General features: G+C 40.4%; 1 protein-coding gene across 2 annotated transcripts in view; it reads left to right on the forward strand.

The window, feature by feature from the left end:
• The first annotated feature begins 421 nt into the window (after nt 1–421).
• zbtb11 (zinc finger and BTB domain containing 11) overlaps nt 422–27,877 on the forward strand; it is a 38,513-nt gene continuing 11,057 nt past the window's right edge. Inside the window, exons 1-8 of one of the 2 annotated variants that reach the window (XM_072585399.1) lie at nt 422–971; nt 3,796–4,034; nt 8,910–9,141; nt 10,461–11,365; nt 14,115–14,291; nt 16,861–17,067; nt 24,412–24,556; nt 26,669–26,786. In XM_072585399.1, coding sequence (XP_072441500.1) covers nt 662–971; nt 3,796–4,034; nt 8,910–9,141; nt 10,461–11,365; nt 14,115–14,291; nt 16,861–17,067; nt 24,412–24,556; nt 26,669–26,786 — 2,333 coding nt within the window. In that variant the 5' untranslated portion in view covers nt 422–661. Of the gene's footprint in view, nt 972–1,133; nt 1,293–3,795; nt 4,035–8,909; nt 9,142–10,460; nt 11,366–14,114; nt 14,292–16,860; nt 17,068–24,411; nt 24,557–26,668; nt 26,787–27,877 lie in introns of those variants that run through there. The other variant, XM_072585401.1, reaches the window with a different exon arrangement.

A 27,877-nucleotide genomic window follows, 5' to 3' on the forward strand; every position in this document is an offset into this window, starting at 1 on the left:
AAGAATGGGCCATTCGGCCCGTTTCTCCTGCATCCGCAGTTCTTTTGTTTCATCCCGTTCTAACAGATTTCTCAAACTCTTCAGCCCAGGCAACATCCTGGTCGGGAGAGACAAGGTAAGAGTCATAGGCACAATCCTCCAGTGTACATGGGGTGGGGAGGGGAGGGGAGGGGGGTGTTAAAATAGAGTTGTCATGGTCCCGGAGGGCTGTTCTCTCGTTAGAGAGAGACCGGGGGGGGGGGGGGGGAGAGGTTAACCCGGCGGTCTCCGCAGCTCGGGAGAAGTGGTGGGGTGAGGGGGAAAAGAACCTACACGGTAACCGCAGCCGGAACCGTGCACCAACCGCTGGCCCAACGTGGTGAACGGAGCCAGCAAGAGTACATCCGGTGCGGAGGTCACGGCCTGATGTCATCTCCGGTTGTGCAGCAGCCATTTTGTCAATCCGAGGAAACCTTTCCCGCTCCGTGCGTCCGAAACCGAGCCCCCCTTCACAACACCCGAATATATTTTGAAAAAAATAAATAAAAGCAACCACTGGAAAGAACTTGTTGGTCGGAGAAAAAAACCTCCTGTTACTTTCCTTTCTCTTTGTTTGACTTTAGTCGACCGCCCCAGCGAGGCCTCGGCTGGTAGCCACAGTGGGGGACGGTGGCTGAGTGACATGTCGAGCGAGGAGAGTTACAAAGCCATCATCCGCTACCTGACCAACGAGAAGGAACCGTATGCGCCGGGGACCGAGGGAAACGTCAAGAGGAAGATCCGCAAGGCCGCCGCCTGCTACGTGGTGCGGCGGGGGACCCTGTACTACCAGAAGAAGCGCAAGGACCGCGACGAGTTCGACGAGCTGGAGGTGGTGCTGGAGGCCAAGAGCCGGCGGGAGCTGATCGCCTCCTTCCACCAGAGCGCCAAGGGCTTCCACCTGACCCGGGAGCAGACCTGGAGGAACATCTCTCAGAACTACTGGTGGAGAGGTGAGCGATTTTATATATTTTTTTCCCACGGGAGATCCAGCCAGCCATCCCTCCCTCCAAGCCGGCACGGCGCGTCCTCCCCGAGCTGTGGCGGAGGGCAGTGGGGAAGCTGCAGCCAGGGACACTTATGGGCGGGGAGAGCAGGAAGAAGAAGAAGAGAGGACGCGCACATTAATCAAGCGGCGGGGCCGCCGAGTGCGTGAGAGACTCCGGCCGTCCGTCCGCTCCGTCCCCCCCCCCCGTTCAGCAGAAACCTCACTCCCAAAACGCAACGAGCCTATTGTTCCGCCCGACCCACACTGACCAGGATTAAACATTTATGTAAGATCATAAACAATCATTTCACATGGTACCGCTGAACTGCCGACATTTTAATTTTTCCATTGTGTTTCTGCACAAAACCTTTCTTTCAATAAATTAAAATAACTGGTATGAATGCTGCTAACGTGTTAATTTTTTTTAAAAAATCAGATCAGCTTTGATCGGTCGATTTCTTCTATTTATGTTACTGCGTTAATGTTGATGATTCTTAAAAAAATGCTTGTCAGCCTGCTTGAAACATAATGATTGCTAGACAAAAAAAGCAGTCCAAGATTGATCTTATTTTCTCTGCCCACCGTCCCAAAACTGTCATGGTAAAGTACTAGTTTAGTTATTGACTGTTCTAGGATTATCTGAAAGTGTAAAGGTAATGTCAGAATGCTTTCCTTTATTTGAAACCATCTGAAATCCCTCTCCTAAACTCTCCTCCTCTGTTTCCTCTGCCCTGTGAATTGTTGTCTTTCAAACTGGAACGAGTTACTCAGGAATTAGTAGTTGTTAGGTCAGCATTTTTCTTAATTTATATTGATGAATGGGCTGAGCAGAATTTCAAAATTCACAGATGAGACAAAGCTGTGAACTGTGAGGTTTGTGATCGTCTTTCAAGGGTGTGGTCACATTGCACAGGGCAGATGAGCTTAATCCAGAGAAATGTCAAGTTTTATCTTTTGATAAGAAGACTGAGGAAAAACAAAATCAAATATCAAATACAATTCTAAAGGGTATATAAGATCAGAAAGACCTGGTTTTATATGTAGAAAGGGAGAGCTGGGTATTGTTTGTGTACTTGTGAAAGCCAGGCGTGTTTACCCTGAGGAGCAGCAGGTACTCAACAAATAAGTGAGCCAAGCATAGATCATTGTCGAACGTGGATTCCTTCCAAATATATTATGGAGACAGTGGCAAACTTTGGTAATACCACCGGACTTGTAATCCACAGCACCAGGTTAGTGTTCTGGAGATGTTTGTTTTCTACCATGGCAAATGTTGAAATTTGAATTTAATAAAAAAAACTGGCCTAATGGACACCATGTAACCATTGTTGATTGTCATAACAACCCATCGGTTTCATCAATGTCATTTAGGCATGAAAATCAGCTACCTTTATATGATCTGGCCTGCATATGACTCTAGACCCCAAAAAATATGATTGACTGTTCTCTGGACAGTTAAGAATGGGCCATAAATCCTAGCTACTGATGTTCACATCCTGTGAAAGAATTAAAAATTTATATAATTTATTGGTAAGTGGGTATTGCTGATGAGGCCAGTATTTGTTTTGCTTCCCTAATTGCCCTTGGAAAATGTGGTTAGTTAAATGCTATCACATTGGAAAATAGTTTGAGAAGCACTATTGCAGACCTTTGCTTCACATATGGATAATCCAGGCAAGGCCATGTTCTGTTGTTAGTATGGAGTTCACTCTTTATTACATGGACTAATTGTGATAAATGTTGATGAGATGAGATCACTTTGGTTTGATACAATGCATTGTTCCATAATCTTTTTGGTAATAAATGGGGAAACTGCTGTTTCCGCCCACTTGAAGTCTAATAATTCCATCGATGTGAAATGGCTGAGAATCATTTGCAACTATTACAAATCATTAAAAATGGTGTAATCATACAATTTCTTGTCATAAAAACCTTCAAACTTTTAAAAAATTTTTGGCCACTCTCATTCCTGTTCTACAAGGGTCTATGCTTGACTCACTTTTATTTGTCATATATCTGTTGCTCCTCGGGGAACTTAGCCCTGGCTTCCACAAGTACACAGACAAGTACCCAGTTCTCCCTTTTACTACTCTTTCTGACCCCTCCACTGAATCTTAACTGTCCAATACTTTGAGATTCGATTCTGGCTGAGCAGGAATGTTTGTCAGAGATTATAAAGGCTGAAACCATTATTTTGATCACAAGTCCAGCTCGGTTATCTCATCAATGCCATATATGTTCATGGTGACTACCTTTGGCTGAACCAAATTGCTCACAACCTTGGTGTCATATTTGATCCTGAGATTAACTTCTAACCAGGTGTCCACACAATCAACAGTTTAACAATGTTCAACTCCATTCTGCCTCAGATTATGTGCTGAAACCCTCAAGCCTTAGCTTCTTGATTACTATTCCAATGACATTACCACCATGCCATTGTCTTCCGGGATTTGAGGTGGAAAAAAGAATATTTTGCATGATTGTGATTAGGTTATTGAAGTGGTATCGTCCCATACAATGTAATTTGCAATCTAAAAGGTTTTGAAATCACATTATTACTTTTTCAGTTATCCAGCCGGTAAAGAAACTTGTGCTAAATATTTCTACTTGTCGTCATTACATTAAGTTGAAGGAGCTTTGAGAAGTTAGGATGTGCTAAACCAACTGAGTCTGTTCTTTTAGATCATTTTTTTAACCTCTTTCAAACTAATTTAAATCTGCCTTTCAAAGGCAAGTTGTCAGTAAATCATTTTTGTTTTTATTAATTTTAACTTGCATCTTATTTTCAGGTATATTTAAGCAAGTGAAAGATTACATCAGAGAATGCATTCAATGCAAAGAGAAGGTCGATCGAAACAAGGCAGTATCTGCCGATACAATGGAAATCCTGGAGCAGTTGGGAATAGATACTCCAGTAATGGAGGATAGCAATGAAACTGATGATGATTTGAGTAATTCTGAGGGAAGATCGGGTGCTCCTCCAAGGCCTATCAGAAAAAAAAACATCTCAAAGCAAGAATTGGTATTTGTAAGTAATGCTTTAATAGAAAACATAGCTGTTAAAACATCCTTTAATAACTATTGCCATGAAGATAGTCCAATTACAATATGGGAAGGAGATTAAATAACTTACAAACTGCCGAGCAAAAAGAACCAGGAAGTAACAAATGTGCTGTTGATGTGAAGAAAAACTGCTATTTCTGCTTGATTTGTTTGCAATGTCAAAACACGAAGGTCCTAAGCAGGGTGTTAATTAAACTAGAAAGTGTACAAATACTCTCTAGTAAAAATGCATTTTTCTTTCTTCAACCAAATTTCCTAGCCTATCCTTTTTTCTATCCTCTCATCGTATGATCTGACAAAGTCTAATATAGTTTTACAAACAGGAAGTAGTGTTTGACAGACTTTTTTGAGAATTTTATCAATAGAATAGTTAAAGAGGAACCACTAGATGTGGTATAACTGAATTTCCAAATGGCAATTGAAAAGATACTACACAAAGTCATTAGGTAATATAACGACTCATGGAATTCAAAGTAATGTATTATAGTAGATAGAGAATTAGTTAACAGACAGGAACCAAATAATGGGCATGAATGGAACATTGCTGAAAATGTGTTGTTGGAAAAGCGCAGCAGGTCAGGCAGCATCCAAGGAACAGGAGAATCGACGTTTCGGGCATAAGCCCTTCTTCAGGAATGAGGAAAGTGTGTCCAGCAGGCGAAGATAAAAGGTAGGGAGGAGGGACTTGGGGGAGGGGCGTTGGAAATGCGATAGGTGGAAGGAGGTCAAGGTGAGGGTGATAGGCCGGGGTGGGGGCGGAGAGGTCAGGAAGAAGATTGCAGGTTAGGAAGGCGGTGCTGAGTTCGAGGGATTTGACTGCGACAAGGTGGGGGGAGGGGAAATGAGGAAACTGGAGAAATCTGAGTTCATCCCTTGTGGTTGGAGGGTTCCTAGGCGGAAGATGAGGCGCTCTTCCTCCAACTGTCGTGTTACTATGGTCTGGCGATGGAGGAGTCCATCGCCTGACCTGCTGCGCTTTTCCAGCATGCTGCCTGACATGCTGCGCTTTTCCAGCAACACATTTTCAGCTCTGATCTCCAGCATCTGCAGTCCTCACTTTCTCCATGAATGGAACATTCTCAATTTAGCAGACTTTGACTAGAAGAGTGCCATAGGGCTAGTGCTGCGGCTGCGACTATTTACAATTAATGATGGACAGAGAGGACATAATGCATCTACATTTGTTGGCAATACAAAGCTAGATGGAGACAGAAGTTGTGACAAAGACACGCAAAGATGTAGACAGGTTAATTGAATAGGTAACATGGCAGATGGAGTATAATGTCATTTTTCACTTTGATCACAATAAAGTATTTTTTAAAAGGTGTCAAATTTGTAAATGTTAATGTTCAGAAAGACTTCAATGTAATAGTTTAAGGAACTCAATGTCAGCATTCAGCTTTTTTTTTCATTAGTCACAGGGTGAGGGCTTTACTGGCTAGGCAGCATTTCTTGCCCATCTCTAATTGCACAGAGGGCAGTAAAGAGTCAACCATGTTGCTGTGGGTCTGGAGTCACATGTAGGTCAGTTAGCAAGCAAATAAGGTGAATGGCATACTGATCTTCGTTACAAGGGTATTGGAGTACAAGAGTAAGGAAGTCCTGCTAAAAGTGATGCAGAAAAGGCTCACTTAATTTTTCCCAATGATGAAAAAATTATCTTACGTTGTGAGATTAAGTATGTTCCCTGGAGTTTAAATGAGAGGCAAACTCATTGAAATATACAAGATTCTTAAGAACCTTGTATATTTCTCAATTTAGAGAAATTGTTTCTCTAAACTGAGAAGTTGTTTCTGCTAGAAAATCTAGAATGCAGAAATTAATCTCAGGATAAGATGATGATTATTTAGTATTGAGGCGAGAAATAATTCATTCACTCAAAAGGGTTGTGAATCTTTGGAGTTCTGTATTCCAGGTGCACCATTGTTCACTACATCCAAGGCTGGGACAGGCAAATATTGTAATCTCTCAGGAAATCACTGGATATGAGAAATGGATGGGAAAATGTAGTTGAACCCCATGATTGTGCTCAAAGATAAAGCAAGTTTGCTGAGTCATATCATCATCTGTTACTTCTATCTTGTGTTCTTGTATTTTACTCTTATTTTCCTGGAAATAGTGTTTCTCTGACTTATGGTTTTGTAGATATTCAAATGATAATTCTTCATTTGTAAGTGTGACCAAACATTGTGTCAGCCACCAGTATGGGCAGGAAAATTTCAACAAAGTGTGTGTGTTCCCCCCCCCCCCCCCCCCTCACTTGTCAAGGTAAGAGTTTGGGGGCAGGAAGGAAAGAATTGCTCCAGCTGAAATGTGTTAGTAGAAACTTAAATACAATCTTTTTGCATGTATTTACGATATTGCTGCTCATAAAACATAGTAGTTTTCTTTATGTCCACATTTATAGATTTCAAAAGAATCAATGTTCAACAGTCAGGAGTTGGGATAATTTTTTTCCTTCTCTTTCATTATTCTTGGTCAATGTGCAGTACTAAAATTTAATACTCCTTTGCTGACCCAAACAACATTTAACTATTTCTCTGAACACCCAAAAGTTTTGTAATGTATATAACTTGGCTTCCGACCACATGATTCATTTACCTAGCTAGCAAATTTAGTGAAGGTCAAGAAACAAAATGTTTACAAATTTGTTTCTTTGAGTGAAGTTTATTTATTGAACCTGAGATATCTCAAATAATATAAAGCATTTACAAACGAAACAGGTGAAACTGAGGAAAACTGTTTTGAGTTGCCATTCTAGAGTTACTGTTCCAAAGTCTTTATCTAACCTGTTAAAAAAATCTTATCACAGTGTCTATATGTAATGTGCTGTGTTTGACCAGGTCACTATTTGTGCATGTACAATTTTTCTGAATTAGAGGTTATAATCAATGTATAATTTACAACATTTTTGTTGATTGATGGAAAACAACATCACTTTTAGTCATTTTTCCTCACCTTCACTTTTCATCCAATGTCATCATCCCATAAATAAATTAAATCTTAATGAAAGTAGTGCCTAGCATTTTCATATATGCTTTCGTGCAGGGATCTGAATTGTGATGAACATTCACAGGTTCTTGATGAAGCAAACTCTTGTATTTCATCATTTCTGCTGTTTGTTGTTTTATTCAGGTCTGCAATATATACTTTAAATTCTGTTCATCTGTATCTCTTAACTTCATATGAAACAACTTAATGCAATGCTATGATGAGGAAGAATGCTATTCCGCCTCAATTGGCATTTATGTTCCACACAGACCTCCTTCGCTTCAATTTATCTAACCTATCAGCATTTCCTTCTTCTCTCTTCTCTCTCATTTACTTAATAGCATTCTGTTGTGGTTCTGTTCACCGAGCTGGGAATTTCTGGTGCAGACGTTTCATCCCCTGTCTAGGTGACATCCTCAGTGCTTGGGAGCCTCCTGTGAAGTGCTTCTGTGATCTTTCCTCCGGCATTTGTAGTGGTTTGAATCTGCCGCTTCCGGTTGTCAGTTCCAGCTGTCCGCTGCAGTGGTCGGTATATAGGGTCCAGGTCAATGTGCTTATTGATTGAATCAGTGGATGAGTGCCAAGCCTCTAGGAATTCCCTGGCTGTTCTCTGTTTGGCTTGTCCTATAATAGTAGTGTTGTCCCAGTCAAACTCATGTTGTTTGTCCTCTGAGTGTGTAGATACTAAGGATAGCTGGTCGTGTCGTTTTGTGGCTAGTTGGTGTTCATGGATGCGGATCATTAGCTGTCTTCCTGTTTGTCCTATGTAGTGTTTTATGCAGTCCTTGCATGGGATTTTGTACACTACATTGGTTTTGCTCATGCTAGGTATCGGGTCCTTTGTCCTGGTGAGTTGTTGTCTGAGAATGGCTGTTGGTTTGTGTGCTGTTATGAGTCTTAGTGGTCACAGTAGTCTGGCTATCAGTTCGGAAATGTTTTTGATGTATGGTAATGTGGCTAGTCCTTTGGGTTGTGGCATGTCCTCGTCCATTTGTCTTTCCCTTAGGCATCTGTTGATGAAATTGCGGGGGTATCCGTTTTTGGCGAATACATTGTATAGATGTTGTTCTTCCTCTTTTTGCAGTTTTGGTGTACTGCAGTGTGTTGTGGCCCTTTTGAACAGTGTCTTGATGCAACTTCTTTTGTGTGTGTTGAGGTGGTTGCTTTCGTAGTTCAGGACTTGGTCTGTGTGTGTGGCTTTCCTGTATACCTTTGTGGTGAATTCTCCGTTCGGTGTTCTCTGTACCATCACGTCTAGGAATGGGAGTTGGTTGTCCTTTTCTTCCTCTCTCTAGTGAATCGGATTCCTGTGAGTGTGGTGTTGATGATCCGGTGTGTGTTCTCTAAACACCGAAATAGAGAACACACACACTGGATCATCAACGCCACCCTCACAGGAAGAACGACATCTGAGGATCCAAGCACTTAGGATGTCACCTAGACAGGGGATGAAACGTCTGCACCAGAAATTCCCAGCTCGGCGAACAGAACCACAACAACGAGCACCCGAGCTACAGATCTTCTCCCAAACTTTAATAGCATTCTCTTAGCTATATCTACACTATTTGTCTCAGCTTTGCCTATTCTCACCTTGCTAAATATAGAAACTTATCTAAATTTCTAATTGAATTTGTTAGTTACAAAATTACACTTAACATTCCCAGTTTTGTATTCCATCGCAAGTGAAGATATCTTCTCTAAATCTATCCAATCGACCTCTAATGGAGCCAGATGGATGATAGTTAAAGATGGCATTATATTCTTCAAATAGTTGTTAACTAGTCAGTTATTGATTGACTTAAATTATTGCAACACATTTTAATATATATAAATAAATCAATTTATCCAGGTGGACAGCAAAGGACTTGTAAAACAGGAATCTGAAAAGCACTGTCAAGTAGTGTTAGAGCAATTGAATGTTCAAAGACTGTTCAACCAGTTCTGTGATGTCACGCTGCTGATTGAGGGAGAGGAGTACAAAGCACATAAGTCCATTCTTGCAGCAAGCAGTGAATATTTTCGAGAACTCTTCATTGAAAAAGGGGCAGTCTCCAGTCATGAAGCTGTTGTCGACCTTTCAGGTATGAAATCATTGAGTAATTTTGTAAGTGACAATTATAACTATTAATTGAAGTGTTTATTATCAGTATAACATAAAGTATTTCCACATTTACTAAAGAATGAAGGTAAACTTCACCTAATGACGTGAAACAAGTTTTTTTTCTTTTACTCCATCATTGCTCCCTTTTACTTGATCTATCTTGGTTGCCTTTCTATCCTGAAGATGTTAACATTTCCAAATGACCTCGGTATAGTATAATTTCATGGAGGCTGATCACCCTCATGTGCTGCATCCAGATAACCTAATGACAGCTCAGCTATTCATTTGTAGACTGAACCATCCGAAGCTCACTCAGTCACTCCTTGGCTCCTTGTTGCAAAGTTAGGCAGAGGGGGTGTGATGAATCCTATATTATTGTTCAATTTTATATTTAATATATGAGGTTTCCTTTGTAATAACAAGTCCATTTCTTTTGATAACTCGTTTATGTGTAACTTTTTATGCCTCTGATGAATTCCTGCTTATTAATTTTGTTGTCCTTGGGCTTCTAAGTTTAGCAGCAGTCCTCTCTGTTTAGCCGATAATACCTGAAAGAATTTGATGATCAGTCTGATTTCAAAGATGAATAGTAATGCTTTGAAGTTCATAGTCTTCCTGTTTTTCATTGCCATTTCTTACTAGAATAAATTAAAATGATTGTAGAAACTGAGGTTTGATAGGTCATTAATTTTTAAAATTGTGTAATCTTCCAACTTAATTGCATAACTGCCAAAATTGAACAGAACTCTTTGAGAATTGAATTACGTACTTAATTTTATTTCCGTGTTATAATCTGTTCTGGTTACCTTGATGCATGCGCAATATATGGTGTAGAGCCATGTTGGTTCTTGGTCAGTGATTTTTCTTTCTTATTATGCAGTGATTTCTGCAGTGTCACAATTGAAATTGAGATTATCAAATCAAACCAACATTTTTTGTTAATGCTGTTAAACACAGCCCCCATCTAATTTGAACTGGTGTGTATATAAAATTAATTCCAATTTGACATGGTGGTTTACATATCATTCCATTTATGTTAAACAAATTCAACTTTTCTTCATATCGTAAAGTGAATTAGGTTGTTTTCATAACTTGCTGAAATGCAGCATTTTTTTCCCCACCTGGTAGATGGCTGCTCATTAATTTTGTTGTCATCAAGTTTCAACATTTTGGCTTTTTGTGTACTGCAACAAATGTCCCTTAGTTTATATCCTACGCTACCTGAATCTGATGATCGCTCTGATTTTATAAAATGAATGATGATGTTATTTGAAATGCTGTATTTTTCATTCCTTCTAGGGTTTAGTAAGACAAGTTTTTTGCCATTATTGGAATTTGCCTACACATCAGTCCTGGCATTTGATTTCTGCCACATGGCTGATGTTGCCACATTGGCACGACATTTGCTGATGCATGAAGTTCTGGAAATATGTGAGCATATACACAAACAACTGGAGGAAAGAAAAATTACAGTCTACCAAAAAGGAGATGTGAAAACTGTCAATTCTAGAGACAACACACAAGATGTGGAGATTCCAATTAATGTTAATGCCGTAGAGCATCAGGAGCTTGAAACTAATGAAAACACTGATGGCTCCATAACAATGGTACTTCAGGAGTCTGAACAAATTCCTGTATCTGCTGAAGGCCCTCCATCGAAGAGGGAAGATGAGACCCCAAATGAAGCAGTAATGCACGATTCAGAAGAGGCACAGACAGCTGAAGAATTATCAGTTCAGCAAAACCAAGATATTCTGGACTGCCCTGCAGAATGTAGTAGTGATGAAAACCAGGCTAATGTTAATGAACAACCTGAACCCATGGAGTCTAGTGTAAGTTTGCCAGATCAGGAAAATACAGAGACTAAAGTTGAGGGTGTGACAGAAATTCCCACAGCTGATATGCAGATGGACATACCAACTGTTAATGGAAATGAGAATGAAGACCAAGTAAAAGAGGAGTCTGCAGATGTGCTCGGTAATAATGTGCCAAAACGAAAGCGTGGTAGGCCACCAAAATTACATGACAAACAGAAAGCTACAAAGGTTGCTGTTGCTTCTTCTTCCAAATGTCTCTTAGATGATACTTACAAAAGCAGATTACGACAACGTACGCTAGCTGAAGGTGGATACATTCGGTTACACAAAGGTACAGAAAAAAAGCTGCGAGCCAGAAAAACTAACCTAAAATCTGCAACACAGCAGGTATGAAATTTCAACATGAAAGTTTTGCAAAATAGGAAGTTGAAAATGAAATGTTGATTTAATATCCCAGTCTAGAATCATGTTTGCTGGATTTTTCTAGTCTGATACAGAAACTCCTTTGCTGAGTTTTGGAGAAAATAGGACTTAGCAATATTTAGATTCTTAATACTAAGTTATAACAGTGAATGATGGGGTATATTTGATTATAAATGGTACAGAATTGATTCAGTTAGCTGCATCTTGAGATTCTCAGAACTTGGTAAACCTTTTCGACCTAAAGTATTTATTACATCAGTCTCAAATATTCACATTTCCATGTTTCTTGATTTCAGGATTAATATCTTTTGTCATCTAGATTGGTGGTTTTGATTAACTTATTGAAAGTTTTGTAGCTTTAGCTTTACTTCATTCTCTGCACCTGAATCTCATGTTAGCTTGACAGTGGGAGAATAGCAGATTTCTTGACCTGTTCTCAAATTGCTGTGGTGGGGTTTGAATTCTCATTTTCTGGATTATTAGTCCAGTTGTACAATTGCTATGTTAAAGTGAGATGATTTGCATATTAAAAAAATTGATGATTATCAACTAAAATTAACAAAAGCGTGGATTCTCTATCAGTGCTTCCATGAAATATTCATGAGTAGCTAAGCCACACACCAGGAAGACCCTAAAGTTACTAACTGAACGTGGGTGGATGTCACAGGTTGCGTGACTATCATATGCTAAACAAGAGAAATTAGTCATGATTCTTGCTGTTGTTCCAGTTCCTTTTGTTAGAATAGCACAAAAAATAACTTCCAGAGAGGAAAGTATTAGTTTCAGTAGCTTTACACACACTGTCCAATAATTTTAACAATGGATATCGATAACCTGTGACATGAATAAAAGGCACTGAAATGAGAGAAACTGGACAGCGCCTTTGCAGTTGGAACTCAAAGATGCAAAGCTGATAACACACCAGTAAGACACTTTTAGTGAAGCAATGTTTGTACTTCCTTCATCTTAGATGTCAGTGGTTGATTGTAAGGGCAGAGGAAAACATGTGATATGGATTACTTTATTTATTGACATATTTCACTTCTAATTTATTTGAAACCTTATCAGTGTTTTAGCGAGCTCCTCAGTCTTTTATAAGATCAATAGTTTCAAAAATTAACTAAGAGATAACTAAAAAGGTTTGTTTTGTGAACTTTAAATGATCCAGTGTGACCTTTTTTTTGTTCAAAGGCAATAAATCCATTGAAGCAGAATACATTTTTTGGGCAGCTTTTTTGCAATTATACGTGTAGCTGAGTAACCACTTCAAAGAATGTCCATAATCATATTCCTTTGATCAAATGGTATAATTTAAAGTCAAAGAACCTGTGGAATGGAAACATTTGATTGACCATAACAATGTAACATATTTTACATAGGCACTTCAAAATAGTTTGATTTTTGAGAAACTGTTTCAGTAGAGTTGAAGCAAGAACATAAAATATAAAGTGTAGTATAGGTTGATTCTGTTGCAATACTGGCTCAGAGTCAGAGGCTTGTAGCTTGAAGCTAAATTAAATGATTTTAGTATGATATTTTAATAATGCAGGTGCTCTCTTTCTGATGGTTAAGCCATCTTTGTGTTGAGAAAATTTTGTGGTGCCTTTTGAAAAAGAACAAAGTGCTCTTGACAGTAAATCTCTGGCTGAACCAGACTTCAAAAATCTGGTGTCATGCTTGATGTCAAAATGAACTTTAAACCAAGTCCCTAGGCAATATTTCCACCTTCTTGACATCTCAATGTCTCCACTCTTCTCTTAGTTGTTATGGTGCTGAAGCCATTATCCATGCCTTTATTAACTCATTTGTTTATTCATCAAACCCCCGTGGTTCATTGACCTGTACAGGTTCCTGGTTGAGCAACAATTGAATTTTCAAATTCTCCTAAATTCAACTATTTCCATGGCCTGGACCTCCTCTCTATTCTCTCACCTATAAACCTCCAGATATCTGTTCCTCTAATTTAAGTCTTAATCTCCCAAAACTTCTACATATCTGACTAGGAAACTAGATTTTCCATAATCACCTGAGTAGGCCGAAAGGCCTCTGACAGTGCTCTGCTGAAATATCGTATAAGTTGATGTGCTTATTCTGATATAGATTTTACCTGCAGCCTTTTGACACTGACGCTATTGTTTACATTATAATGGTGAGTCTTATGAGAGTGGTAAAGAAATGTCATTTAAGATCTTTGATCATTTTCACTCTGTGGAATGAATATGAAAGAGTCTGCATTCCGGTCATGTCCTGAAGAAAAGATTGATCCTACTGAAACTAATTTTCCTCTTCCATTATGAAAACGAGCTAGCACCATTTTTGTTTTCAGCAATTCTTTTTTAGTTATGGATGGCATTTTAGATTATTGTGTCAATGATTTCCAGTTTTCAGCAAAGTTGTTGCAAAGAAGCATCAAGCAAACAGCAGAGATCTCTCCCTGCAAAACAAAGCATCATTTATTCTCTGACTGCTATTGCAAGCATCTCTGGGGAAATTCTGAGCAGTATTCCACAGGCTTGGGAATAGCTTTCTGCAATCATCTAGAGATAATACTTGGCCTTGAATAAAATAGGTACTAGGTAAATTATATAAAAATGTATGTCATCTCAAGAAAAGATTATTAGTGTGCTCCAAAAGCTTATGAAATGACCCGTATGACTGCTTTACTGGTCTCTGTACTTCTTAATTCAAAAATGCTACATTATTTCCTCCACAGGTTGCCCAGAAGTTGGTGAAGAGAGGGAGAAAAATGCAACCAAAACGAACCCCAATGGAGGGAGATGATGTAGAAATGGAACATAAATGTAATGAATGTGGAAAGGCATTCCCAAAACGTTATACTTTGATGATGCACATCATGACCCACAATAGAACCAAAGAATTTAAATGTCCGGTAAGAATTCTGAGGAATTGAGAAATCAAGTGAAATATTCCCTAATTGTTTTATGTTACTAATAGGGCCAGTTATTTTAGTTTTTGTGTAATGTATATGTACGCTGAAATCAAATTCTAGACTCAGAATAAAGTTGTAAAATAACTTTACTGTCCTTAGTCCAATGGAGCTGGCAATTTGATGTAATTATTGTTAACTTAGCAGCGCTGCAATAAAAGGTGTTTTTTGCACCAATTAGTTGTTAAAGCCTGTTACACAAAATCTGCCTTAGGAATGGCAAGAAAGAGGAAGATCTAAGGAGATATTTCAAATTAGAAAAATCAGAAGTTAAGTTTTGTTAATGGCTTAGCAATGGAATTCACAGCTTGTTGTGGTCATAATCCATAAAGATCTAGACCTAGTTTGTTCTGATTTAACTTTTCTTAACCTGGAACGAAAACAGTGTGTATTGGAAAAAAAAACAAAGCAGGCCTGCAAATATCTGTAGAGAGAAAAACAAAATTAACATTTCAAGTCCAATGGTTTACTGGATCCAAAACATTAACTCTGCTTTTCTCTGTACAGACCTGCTGTCTTGCTTCAGCACTCTCATTTCCAGCACCTGCAGCTCTTTGTGTGGTTCTCTTATCATAGTTGGTCATATGTGTTAATATCAGTGACTAGATTTGTCTCTGATGTCTTCCTATGATGAACCAACTCTCACACTTCATGTCCACTAGTAAGGAATGGCCACTTGAATTAGGTATCAAAAGATTATTGATCTTTCTGGAGGTGCAATCCATTATTGAAAGGAGGAAAGATGGAAAAAAGGAACAAACTTAGAGTCATAGAGATATACAGCACGAAAACAGACCCTTCGGTCCAACTCATCCGTGCCCACCAGATATCCCAACCCAATTGAGTCCCAACACCAGCACCCTGCTCATATCCCTCCAAACCCTTCCTATTCACATACCCATCTAGATGCATTTAAAATGTTGCAATTGTACTAGCCTCCACCACTTACTCTGGCAGCTCTTTCCATACATGTACACCCTCTGAGTGAAAATGTTGCCCCTTAGGTCTCTTTTATATCTTTCCCCCCTCACCATAAACCTTCCCACTCCAGGGAAAAGACTTTGTCTGTTTATCCTATCCGTGCCCCTCATGTTTATAAACCTCTATAAGGTCACCCCTCAGCCTCCGATGCTCCAGGGAAAAAAGCCCCAGCTATTTCAATCTCTCCCTATAGCACAAATCCTCCAACCCTGGCAACATCCTTGTAAATCTTTTCTGAATCCTTTCAAGTTTCACAACACCCTTCCGATAGGAGACCAGAACTGCACACAGTATTCCAAAAGTATACTTAAGAGAGAAATCAGGAGGGCAAAAGACAGAGGGTGGTGGTGGAGGGTGGTTTTTCAGACTGGAGGCATGTGACCAATAGAGTGCCACAAGGATCAGTGCTGGGTTCACTACTTTTTGTCACTTGTATAAATGATTTAGATGCGAACATAAGAGGTAGAGTTAGTAAGTTTGCAGATGACACCAAAATTGGAGGTGTAGTGGACAGCGAAGAGGGTTACCTCAAATTACAACAGGATCTTGATCAGATGTGCCAACAGGCTGGGAAGTGGCAGATGGAGTTTAATTCAGATAAGTGTGAGGTGCTGAATTTTGGGAAAGCAAATCTTAGCAGGACTTTTACACTTAATGGTAAGGTCCAAGGGAGTGTTGCTGAACAAAGAGACCTTTGAATGCAGGTTCATAGTTTCTTGAAAATTGAGTCTAATTTAAATAGGATTATGAAGGAGGTGTTGAGTATGTTTTCCTTTATTGGTCAGAGCATTGAGTACAGGAGTTGGGAGGTCATGTTACGGCTGTACAGGACATTGGTTCAGCTACTTTTGGAATATTGTGTGCAATTCTGGTCTCCCTGCTATAGGATGGATATTGTGAAACTTTAAAGAGTTCAGAAAAGATTTACAAGGATGTTGCTAGGGTTAGATAACTTGAGCTATGGGAGGAGGATGAATAGGCTGGAGCTGTTTTCCCTGGAGTGTCAGAGGCTGAAGGGTGATCTTACAGAGATTTTTAAAGTCATGAGGGGCATGGATTTGGTAAATAGTCGAGGACTTTTCCCTGGAGTTAGGGAGTCTGGAACTCCCTAGGGAATAGGTTTGGAGTGAGAGGGGAAATTTTTAAAAGGGACCAGGGGCCACGTTTTCACACAGAGGGTAGTGTGTGTATGGAATAAGCTGCCAGAGGAAGTGGTGGAAGCTGATACAATTGCACCATTTAAAAAGCTTCTGGATGGGTACATGACTGGGAATAGTTTAGAGGGATATGGGCCACATGCTGGCAAATGGGACTAGATTAATTTAGGATATCTGGTTGGCATGGACAAGTTGGACCGAAGGATCTGTTTCTGTGCTGTACGTGTCTATGACTCTAATGGCCTAACCAATGTCCTGTACAGCTGCAATATGACCCTTGAACAGTAACATTTGGGCAAACGGTGAAACTTGCACTCCCCTTCAAGTCTTTACAATGACAGTAATCTTGGTTCATTATTTTCCCCATGGTTTAGCTCTGTGAGAAGGAGTTCCTTTACAAAGCCTCTCTGCTGTCTCATCTTCTACGACACAAACGGAACAATGAGCAAATAGATGAGAGTCCTGGAGGAAGGACAAAACGACAGTTTATCTGTGATATATGTGGAAAAACATTACCCAAACCCTATAACTTACGACTTCATATGCTTAAACACACAGGTGTGAAGCCACATATGTGCAAGGTGAGAATTCATTGTGATTTAGCTGTGTTTTAAAGTTAAGTTTTCAGATGTGGTTAGATATTCTTCTTTGTTAAAAGTATTATATAAATGCATATTATAGGTATTGTCGAGAAAAAGAAATGAGAGAGGCATGAAACCAGGGACTAATTTCAAATTACAAACAGTTAACGTGTTCACTGCTGGCCCAGTAACTATGCCACTGAGCTTCTCAATTTTGTTAGTAGTCAGCTTAACTATTGATTTGAGCTCCCTTGTGTAATTAGAATGGATCGTTTTACCATGGCTTTTTCTAATTGAATATCCTTCTCAGTAAACAATGAATTTATTCACAACTGAATAAATTTGTGTAATGTTAAATTATTATCTCTAATTACTGTTAGTAGAGATGCTGCAAAACTACAAAAAAATTATTCTGTTGACAGAAAAGTAATTCCTGAGGTCAGTGATTCTGCTGCATGCAGAATATCATTTTGCATTACAAAAACTCTGTTCTGACAAAGTAAGAATATATGTTGCACCTATTTATATGACGAGCTTTAGTATGCTTTGAAATATTTATAATTATTTACTGTAATATTTATTTATTCCATGAATTCTAATGTCTCATTACTGTCATCATACTGATATCTTTCAACTTATTATATACACTATTTATGCCACATATCGGGTGAATAATGGAAGTACGTTAAACTTAAAATATAATTACAGGCATGACTACCCTAGTTCCAATGACACAAATTCATTGGCACATAGGTCTACAGCGTAGAAAAAGGCCCTCAGCTCATGAAATCTGCGTCGGTCAAAAACGAGCAACTCACTCTTCTTGTACTATTTTCTAGCACTTGGCATATAGCCTTATATTCCTTGGCACTGCAAGTGCACATCTAAATACCACCAGCACAATTACAAGGAATAAGTTCCAGATTCCACCATCCTCTGAGTGAAAAAGATTTCCTCACATTCCTTCCAAACTTCCTACCTCTGACCTTAAATCTATTCCCCTGGTCATTGATCCCTCTACCAAGGGAGCAAAGTTACTTCCTGTCTACCCAATTTATATCCCTCATAAGTTTATGCATCTCTATCATATCAGTCTCCTTTACTCCAAGGAAGAGAAGACTGCAGATGCTGGAGAGATAGAGTTGAAAAGTATGGTGGTGGAAAAGCACAGCAGGTCAGGTAGCATCTGAGGAGCAGGAGCGTCGATGTTTTGGGCGTAAGCCATTCATCAGTAATCTGAAGGGCTTATGCCCAGAATGTTGACTCTGCTGCTCCGCGGATGCTGCCTAACCTGCTGTGCTTTTCCAGCGCCCTGCTTTTTGACTTGACTCCAGTGAAAACAACTGCAGTGTATCTGATCTCTCTTCATAATTACAGCTCTCCAGCCTGAACAATATCCTGGTAAATCGCTATCACATCCTTCCTGTGAATAAAGTGAATTCCTGAACTGCATAAGTATTTTAGCTGTGGCCTAACTAACATGTTATACAGTTCCAGGATCACCTTTCTGCTCTTAAAGTCTGTGGCTTGGCTAATAAAGACAGATATCCCATATGCCGTCTTAGACATTTTATTGTGTCTCTGTTCGCCGAGCTGGGAATTTGTGTTGCAGATGTTTCGTCCCCTGTCTAGGATGCTCAGTGCTTGGGAGCCTCCTGTGAAGCGCTTCTGTGATGTTTCCTCCAGCATTTATAGTGATTTGTAGCTGCCGCTTCCGGTTGTCAGTTCCAGCTGTCCGCTGCAGTGGCCGGTATATTGGGTCCACGTCGATGTGCTTATTGATTGAATCTGTGGATGAGTGCCATGCCTCTAGGAATGCCCTGGCTGTTCTCTGTTTGACTTGTCCTATAATAGTAGTGTTGTCCCAGTCGAACTCATGTTGCTTGTTGAGTGTGTGGGCGGCACGGTGGCACAGTGGTTAGCACTGCTGCCTCACAGCGCCAGAGACCCGGGTTCAATTCCCGACTCAGGCGACTGACTTGTGTGGAGTTTGCACATTCTCCCCGTGTCTGCGTGAGTTTCCTCCGGGTGCCCCGGTTTCCTCCCACAGTCCAAAGAAGTGCAGATCAGGTGAATTGGCTATGCTAAATTGCGCATAGTGTTAGGTAAAGGGGTAGATGTAGGGGAATGGGTGGGTTGCGCTTTGGCGGGTCGGTGTGGACTTGTTGGGCCGAAGGGCCTGTTTCCACACTGTAAGTAATCTAATCTAAGTAATCTAATCTAATCTAATCTACTAAGGATAGCTGGTCATGTTGTTTCGTGGCTAGTTGGTGTTCATGGATGCGGATCGTTAGCCTGTTTGTCCTATGTAGTGTTTTGTGCAGTCCTTGCATGGGACTTTGTAGACTACATTGGTTTTGCTCATGCTGGGTATCGGGTCCTTCGTCCTGGTGAGTTGTTGTCTGAGAGTGGCTGTTGGTTTCTGTGCTGTTATGAGTCCTAGTGGTTGCAGTAGTCTGGCTGTCAGTTCGGAAATGTTTTTGATGTATGGTAGTGTGGCTAGTCCTTTGGGTTGTGGCATGTCCTCATTCCGTTGTCTTTCCCTTAGGCATCTGTTGATGAAATTGCGGGGGTATCTGTTTTTGGCGAATACATTGTATAGATGTTGTTCTTCCTCTTTTTGCAGTTCTGGTGTACTGCAGTGTGTTGTGGCCCTTTTGAACAGTGTCTTGATGCAACTTCTTTTGTGCGTGTTGGGGTGGTTGCTTTCATAGTTTAGGACTTAGTCTGTGTATGTGGCTTTCCTGTATACCTTTGTGGTGAATTCTCCATTCGGTGTTCTCTACCATCATGTCTAGCCACACACTCAGATGACAAGCAACATGAGTTCGACTGGGACAACAATACTATTATAGGACAAGCCAAACAGAGAACAGCCAGGGAATTCCTAGAGGCATGGCACTCATCCACAGATTCAATCAATAAGCACATCGACCTGGACCCAATATACCGGCCACTGCAGCGGACAGTTGGAACTGACAACCGGAAGCGGCAGCTACAAACCACTATAAATGCCGGAGGAAACGTCATAGAAGCGCTTCACAGGAGGCTCCCAAGCACTGAGGATGTCACCTAGACCGGGGACGAAACATCTGCAACACAAATTCCCAGCTCGGCGAACAGAACCACAACAACGAGCACCCGAGCTACAAATCTTCTCCCAAACTTTAGACACTTTATCTATCTCTCTTGTAACCTGAAGTGACTGGTAGGCATGCACACCAAGGTCTATTTGTTCCTTGATGCTTCCCATGGTCTTGCTATTCATCATGTCATCCCTTGTCTTGTTTGTCCTGCTCAAGTGAGGCCACTTTTAGAATGCTGCATACAATTCTGGTCATCCTTATAGAAGAATGTTGTTAAACTTGGGAGGGTACAGAAATGACTTACATGGATGGTGCCAGTGCTGGAGGGTTTACGTTATAGGGAGAGGCTAAATAGGCTGGTGCTTTTTTCTTTGGAGTGTCAGAGACCCAGGGATGATCTTAGAGGTTTATAAAATCAAGAGGGCCATGGATAGGGTAAATAGCCAAGGCCTTTTTCCGAGGATAGTGGAGTCCAAAACTAGAGGGCATGAGTTCAATGTGAGAGGGGAAAAACTTAAAAGGGATCAATGGGCAGATTTTTCGTGCAGAAGGTGGTGTATGTATGGAACGAGTTGCCAGAGCATGTGGTGGCGATGGGTACAATTACAACATTTAAAAGGCATCTGGATGGATATATGAAAAGGAAGAGTTTAGAGGAATATGTGCCAAATGCTGACAAATGGCTAGGTCAGATTGAGATGTATGGTTGGCATGCACAAGTTGGACCAAAGGGTCTGTTTCTGTGCTCTGTGACTCTAAGCGCATCATTTCGCACTAACATGGATTGAATTCCATATGCCATCGATTAGACATCTGCCTAGCCTGTTTGTATCCTCTTGTAGTCTGAGGCTATCTTCCTCACTATTTACCACTCCCATCAGTTTTGTATTACCCACACACTTGCTAATCAACCTTCCTAATTCAAACCTTTATCATTTATTTATACCACAAACACCTAGAGCGCCAGCATTGATCCCTGAGAACCCCACTGGACACAGGCTTCCAGTCACATGACATCCCTCGACCATTACCCTTTGTTTCCATACTGGATTCAATTCGCCAAAATTCCTTGGATCCCTGGACTCTTTACCTTCTCTCCCATGTGGGACATCACTGCAATATCTTTCACCATGCTTTCTCTTTTAATTATAGCATCGTCTCCATGAGATGCTATGTATATTTAACTGAAGTTATCACAGTAGTAATACAAATGGAATATATAAATATTATTAATTACTTCATCCTTCAAAAAAGGAATATGTAACTTTCTTAAATTTTCAAGGAGCTATGAACCTGCACTCCATGGTCTCTTTGTTCAGCAACACTCCCTTGGATCTTACCATTAAGTGTAAAAGTCCTGCTAAGATTTGCTTTCCCAAAATGCAGCACCTCGCATTTATCTGAATTAAACTCCATCTGCCACTTCTCAGTGCATTGGCCCATCTTGTCCAGATCCTGTTGTAATCTGAGGTAACCCTCTTCGCTGTCCACTACACTTCCAATTTTGGTGCCATCTGCAAACTTACTAACTGTACCTCTTATGCTCACATCCAAATCATTTACATAAATAACAAAAAGTAGAGAACCTAGCACCGAATCCTTGTGGCACTCCACTGGTCACAGGCCTCCAGTCTGAAAAAAGAACCCTCCACCATCACCACCCTCTGTCTTTTACCTTTGAGCCAGTTCTGTATCCAAATGGCTAGTTCTCCCTGTATTGCATGAGATCTAACCTTGCTAATCAGTCTCCCATGGGGAACCTTGTCGAACGCCTTACTGGAGTCCATATAGATCACATCTACTGCTCTGTCCTCATCAATCCTCTTTGTTACTTCTTTAAAAAACTCAATCAAGTTTGTGATTCATGATTTCCCATGCACAAAGCCATGTTGACTATCCCTAATCAGTCCTTGCCTTTCCAAATACATGTACATCCTGTCCCTCAGGATTCCCTCCAACTAACTTGCCCACCACCAAGGTCAGGCTCACCGGTCTATAGTTCCCTGGCTTGTATTTACCGCCCTTCTCAAACAGTGGCACCACATTTGCCAACCTCCAGTCTTCCAGCACTTCACCGATGTGACTACCAATGATACAAATATCTCAGCAAGAGGCCCAGCAGTCACTTCTCTGGCTTCCCACAGAGTTCTTGGGTACACCTGATCAGGTCCTGGGGATTTATCCACCTTTACCCGTTTCGAGACATCCAGCACTTCCTCCTCTGTAATCTGGACATTTTGCAAGATGTCACCATCTATTTCCCTACAGTCTATATCTTCCATATCCTTTTCCACATTAAATACTGCTGCAAAACATTCATTTAGTATCTCAACTGTGTAATGGCTCCACACAAATGCCACCTTGCTGATCTTTGAGGGGCCCTATTCTCTCCCTAGTTTCCCTTTTGTCCCTAATATATTTTTAAAAACCCTTTGGATTCTCCTTAATTTTATTTGCCAAAGCTATCTCATGTCCCCTTTTTGCCCTCCTCATTTCCCTCTTAAGTATACTCCTACTTCCTTTATACTCTTCTAAGGATTCACTCGATCTATCCTGTCTATACCTGAATATGCTTCCTTCTTTTTCTTAACCAAACCCTCAATTTCTTTAGTCATCCAGCATTCCTTATACCTACCAGCCTTTCCTTTCACCCTGACAGGAATATACTTTCTCTGGATTCTTTTTATCTCCTTCCTGAAGGCTTCCCTTCCAGCCGTCCCTTTACCTGCGAACATCTGCCCCCAATCAGCTTTCAAAAGTTCTTGCCTAATACCATCAAAATTGGCCTTTCTCCAATTTAGGACTTCAACTTTTCGATCTGGTCTATCCTTTTCCATCACTATTTTAAAACAAATAGAATCATGGTTGCTGGCCCCAAAGTGCTCCCCCACTGCCACCTCAGTCACCTGCCCTGCCTTATTTCCCAAGAGTAGGTCAAGTTTTGTACCTTCTCTAGTAGGTACATCCACATACTGAATCAGAAAATTGCCTTGTACACACTTAACAAATTCCTCTCCATCTAAACCTTTAACACTATGGCAATCCCAGTCTACATTTGGAAAGTTAAAATCCCCTACCATTACTACCCAATTATTCTTATAGATAGCTGAGATTAGATTAGATTAGATTACTTACAGTGTGGAAACAGGCCCTTCGGCCCAATCTCCTTACAGGTTTGTTTCTCAATTTCCCTCTGACTATTTGGGGGTCTATAATACAATCCCAATAAGGTGATCATCCCTTTCTTCTTTCTCAGTTCCACCCAAGTAACGTCTCTGGATGTATTTCCGGGAATATCCTCCCTCAGCACAGCTGTAATGCTATCCCTTATCAAAAATGCCACTCACCCCTCCTCTCTTGCCTCCCTTTCTATCCATATGTATAACACAATATTTCTCCAATCCTAGTTTGATTTCTGGTCTCTATTGGTTATATGGTCTCAGCTGAGAATCAAGTAAAACTATTATATTTGGCCATAGCACCACTGTGTAATGGAAGGAAAAAATATCAGGATTCCTCTTCTGATTACTGTACAGTGATCAATACAGCCATTGGGTGAGAATAGGATCCGGTTTGACCTGAGTGTAAATAATGGTTGTCGAAAAATGCAGTGGTGGAAAAGCACAGCCAGTCAGGCAGCATCCAAGGAGCAGGAGGGTCAACGTTTCAAGCATAAACTGTTCTTCAGGAATGTGGGGGAGGCTGAGAGATAAATGGGAGAGGGGTGGGGCTAGGGGGAATGTACCTCGGAATGCAATAGGTAGATGAAGGTGGAGGATGATGGTGATAGGTTGGAGCAGAGGGTGGCATGGAAATGTGGGAATGAAGATGGACAGGTAGGACAGTTCAAGAAGGCAGTGCCACATTGGAAGGTTGAATCTGGGAGGGGAAATGAGAATACCGGTGAAATTAACTTTGATCCCATGTGGTTGGAGGGTCCGAAGGCAGAAGATGAGGTATTCCTCCTCCAGACGTTGGTGGCTAGAATCTGGCAGTAGAGGCCCGAGGACCTGCATATTCTTAGCGGAGTGGGAGGGTGAGTTGAAGTGTTCGACCACAGGGCAGTGGGGTTGTTTAGTGCATATGTCCCAGAGATGTTTTCTGAAATATAAATAATGGTTGGTTAAATGAAATGCCAGAAAGTGTGCAATACCCATTTGGTGGTAACCCAGTCACTGTTTTCAGGACCTAATTGCAGCATATTATGTTGTGAAACAGACATAAATATACTAGTATTTTTACGTTCTCCTTTCTGTAGATATGTGGAAAGACGTTTGGCTATAAACATAGCTTAAGACTACACATGGCTCATCATGAAGGTAAAAGGGAATTCAGTTGTGAAGTGTGTGAAAAATCGTTTGCTACAAAGCGCAGTCTTCAGGAGCACAACAGCGTTCACACAGGTAAGGTAATAAAGCTGAAATACATAACAGTTTACAGTTGATAGATGTTGCGGAATAAGCAATTTCTTTTTTCCTGTCCCAGTGTAATTTCGCCAGTAACACTCCGGTCTCAGAGTGACACGAACAAGAAATCCTGGTTCGACTCCACTTGGAGTATTTTGAGTAGATCTGGGTGCTAGTACACCTTAGGAAGAATATATTGGCCTTGGAAGGAATTCAGGATAGGTTTGCAAGAACATCTTGATATCAGGGGTTAAGTTATCTGAGGAAATTATATAAATTGGTCTGTATACACTAGAATTTAGAAGGTTAAGGGGTGATCTGATCAAAGTCTTCAAAATATTATCAGAAGAAGACAGGATAAATATAGATAAATTATTTCCACGGATTTAGGACTCTGGAATTAGGGAGTATGGTCTGGTCTTAATTTTTAGACTGTGCAAGAGAGATGTTAGAAAACATTTGCACACACAAAGGATGATAGATATTTGGAACTGTCTTCCACAAATGGCAGTTGATGGTAGGTCAGTTATTACTTTTAAATCTGAGATTTCTTTTTTTAAGCTAATGCATTGAAGGATATTGGCTAAAGGCAGGTATATGGAGTTAAGTCACAGATCAGCCATGATGTCATTGAATGGCAGAACAGGCTCAAGGGGCTAATTCCTGTTCCTATGTTCCTATAACATAGAAACATTTATTATATAGAAGGAATCCATTTGGCACAGAACTCTGAAATTTTCTCCCTAAACCCACCTCTACATTTTTCTTAGAGGCTCCTTACCTATTCAACCAAGCCTTTGCTCATATACCTTAATATCTAGTTATATGGCTCAGTAAACAATTTTCATCGAATCATGGGATCCCTACAGTGCAAAAGCAGGCAATTCAGTCATCGAGTCCACCCTGACCCTCTAAAGAGCATTCCACCCTGACACAATCCCTCCTCTATCCCTGTAACATTGTATTTCCTGTGGCTAATCCACCTAGATACTAAATGGACAATTTTAGCATGGCCAATCCACCTGACCTGCACGCCTTTGCACTGTGGGAGGAACCGGAGCACCGGGAAACGCACGCAGAGGGCTTATTTGCTACCACTCCTGTGAAGCGTCTTGAGTGATTTACTATGTTAAAGAAGTTGTATGGATCTGTTGTTGTGGACCAGTAATGAATTACCTTTATCCGGCTTCAACATAGTTGATTGCATCATTGTCCTCTAATTCCTGTCCTGCACTTTATGGAACAGATTCCCTTCCCACCTTTGCATAATTTTCTTCTAAGTGTGTCAAGGATCCCTACCCCCACCACTTCCTCATCTACATGTGTTCCTTGACAGCACTCGCTTGTTCAGGTGTTCACCTTTACAGGTAAGTTGATTGTATTCCATTCTGCTTCTTGAACTCTCCATGGTCGCAAAGTTGAACTTTAATGAGATTTTGGAGGAAGAGGGAAATGGAGAGGTTTTGAGATTGGGAAGACTGAAGCTGACATTTTGCTCTTCTACAAAATCAACTCAACACTTTCAGCTTTGACAAAGGGTCAGTTAGACTCAAAACATCAGCTCTTTTCTCTCCTTACAGATGCTGCCAGACTTGCTGAGATTTTCCAGCATTTTCTCTTTTTTGGTTTCAGACTCCAGCATCCACAGTAATTTGCTTTTTGTTTTCAACACTTTTTGCTGTTGACTCCCATCACGTTTCCTGCTAATTGCCTCATTAAACCAGACTGCAACCTCAATCTGAACTTGCAACCCTATGTCCTGTCCTTCATGAGGATTATCTACTCCTGACTACTTCCATCCTATCTCAGTCAATCTCCAGTTAAAACCCCCTTTGTGGCTTGTTTCTATTTTCTTTATTTGGAACATTTCATTTAAAATACTGCATAAATGTGGTAGAACAAAACTAGGAAAATATTTGAATGATAAGTATTTATCCTTGATTTTCCTATCCTCTTAATCACTTTCTTAGAAAACTGAAAGATGTTCCATAAACATTTGATTAAATATGTTTTATGTTTGTGTCGATGTATTCATTTATAACATTTGTAGATTTGTGTTTTAAAGGCATTCTTTAAGTTTTGCAAGGTATGTTGTTTTAATTATTTCAGGTGAATCTAAATACCTCTGTTCAACTTGTGGAAAATGTTTCAAGCGCGCCTCTGGTCTTAGCAAGCACTTAAAAAGACATTTGCCAAAGCCAGAAGTCAGAAACTTTCAATGCACCCAGTAAGTTGGAAAAATGAATTTTTAAAATATACTTGTTATGCAATTGAAAGTATATTAGAAAAAAATGAATACCAAGAAGTTCCACATTGACTGGAATAAAAAGTCTGAAGACTTGAATGTATAACACTTGACACAAATATTTAATGTGTAATATTTGCACTTAAACAATAAATTTGTTTAACATAGTTGCTCTTCACTGGCCAGCAACCACTAGTTACAACTTGCATTTCTATAGAGCTGACTTTTGCTTTCATGGCTGGGATAATTTGTTCAATTCACGTTCAGAGAAACTACCTGTTTTCGTTCTGTTGAATGGACTTATAAAGTGCAGATGATGCCATTCACATTACTGATCAAGTACAATACCTTTTAATGTGTGTAATGGTGAATTTGCCCTGCAAAATGATCGGTTATACAGTATTTAATTGTTACTTTGTGAAAATTAGGCAAGCGTGACCTCAGGCCTGGCTTTATACTAATCCAATTTTAGATTTGAGGTGTTCTGAACCTCAAGAATTACAATCCAAGTGCATCTTTGCTTGAATTCTTAGCATCATTGGGTAATACAGCACAAAAGAGGCCCTTTTTGACCATCAAACCTGTGCTGACTATCTACATGAATCCCAGTTTCCAGTACATGGCCCATCACCTTGAACATGAGACTTTAAGTACTCATCCAGTTCTTTTTTTAAATATTCAGGTTTCCTAAATCTGCTGCACTCCAAGATAGTGCATTCCACCTTCCCACCACCCTCTGAGTAAAAGTTGAAAAATGTGCAGGTTAGGAGGAGTTTTCATGCTAAAGTCATAGAATCATGGAATCACTACAGTGTGGAAGCAAGCCATTCGGCCCATTGAGTCCATAGCACCCCTCAAAAAAGCAGCCCTTCCCCCTCCTCCCCCCCCCCCAAAAAAAAACTCTCCCTGCGCACTGTGAACAATTTAGCACACCCATTCGATATAACCAGTACATATATGTTTAGATCATGGGAGGAAACTGGAGCACCCAGAGGAAACCCACCCAGACGTGGAGAGAATGTACAAACTTCACACAGGCAGAGATCTGAGGTTGGAATTATATCCAGGCCTCT

Source organism: Chiloscyllium punctatum, chromosome 15 (assembly GCF_047496795.1).
Source record: "Chiloscyllium punctatum isolate Juve2018m chromosome 15, sChiPun1.3, whole genome shotgun sequence".
Taxonomy (NCBI): Eukaryota; Metazoa; Chordata; class Chondrichthyes; order Orectolobiformes; family Hemiscylliidae; genus Chiloscyllium; species Chiloscyllium punctatum.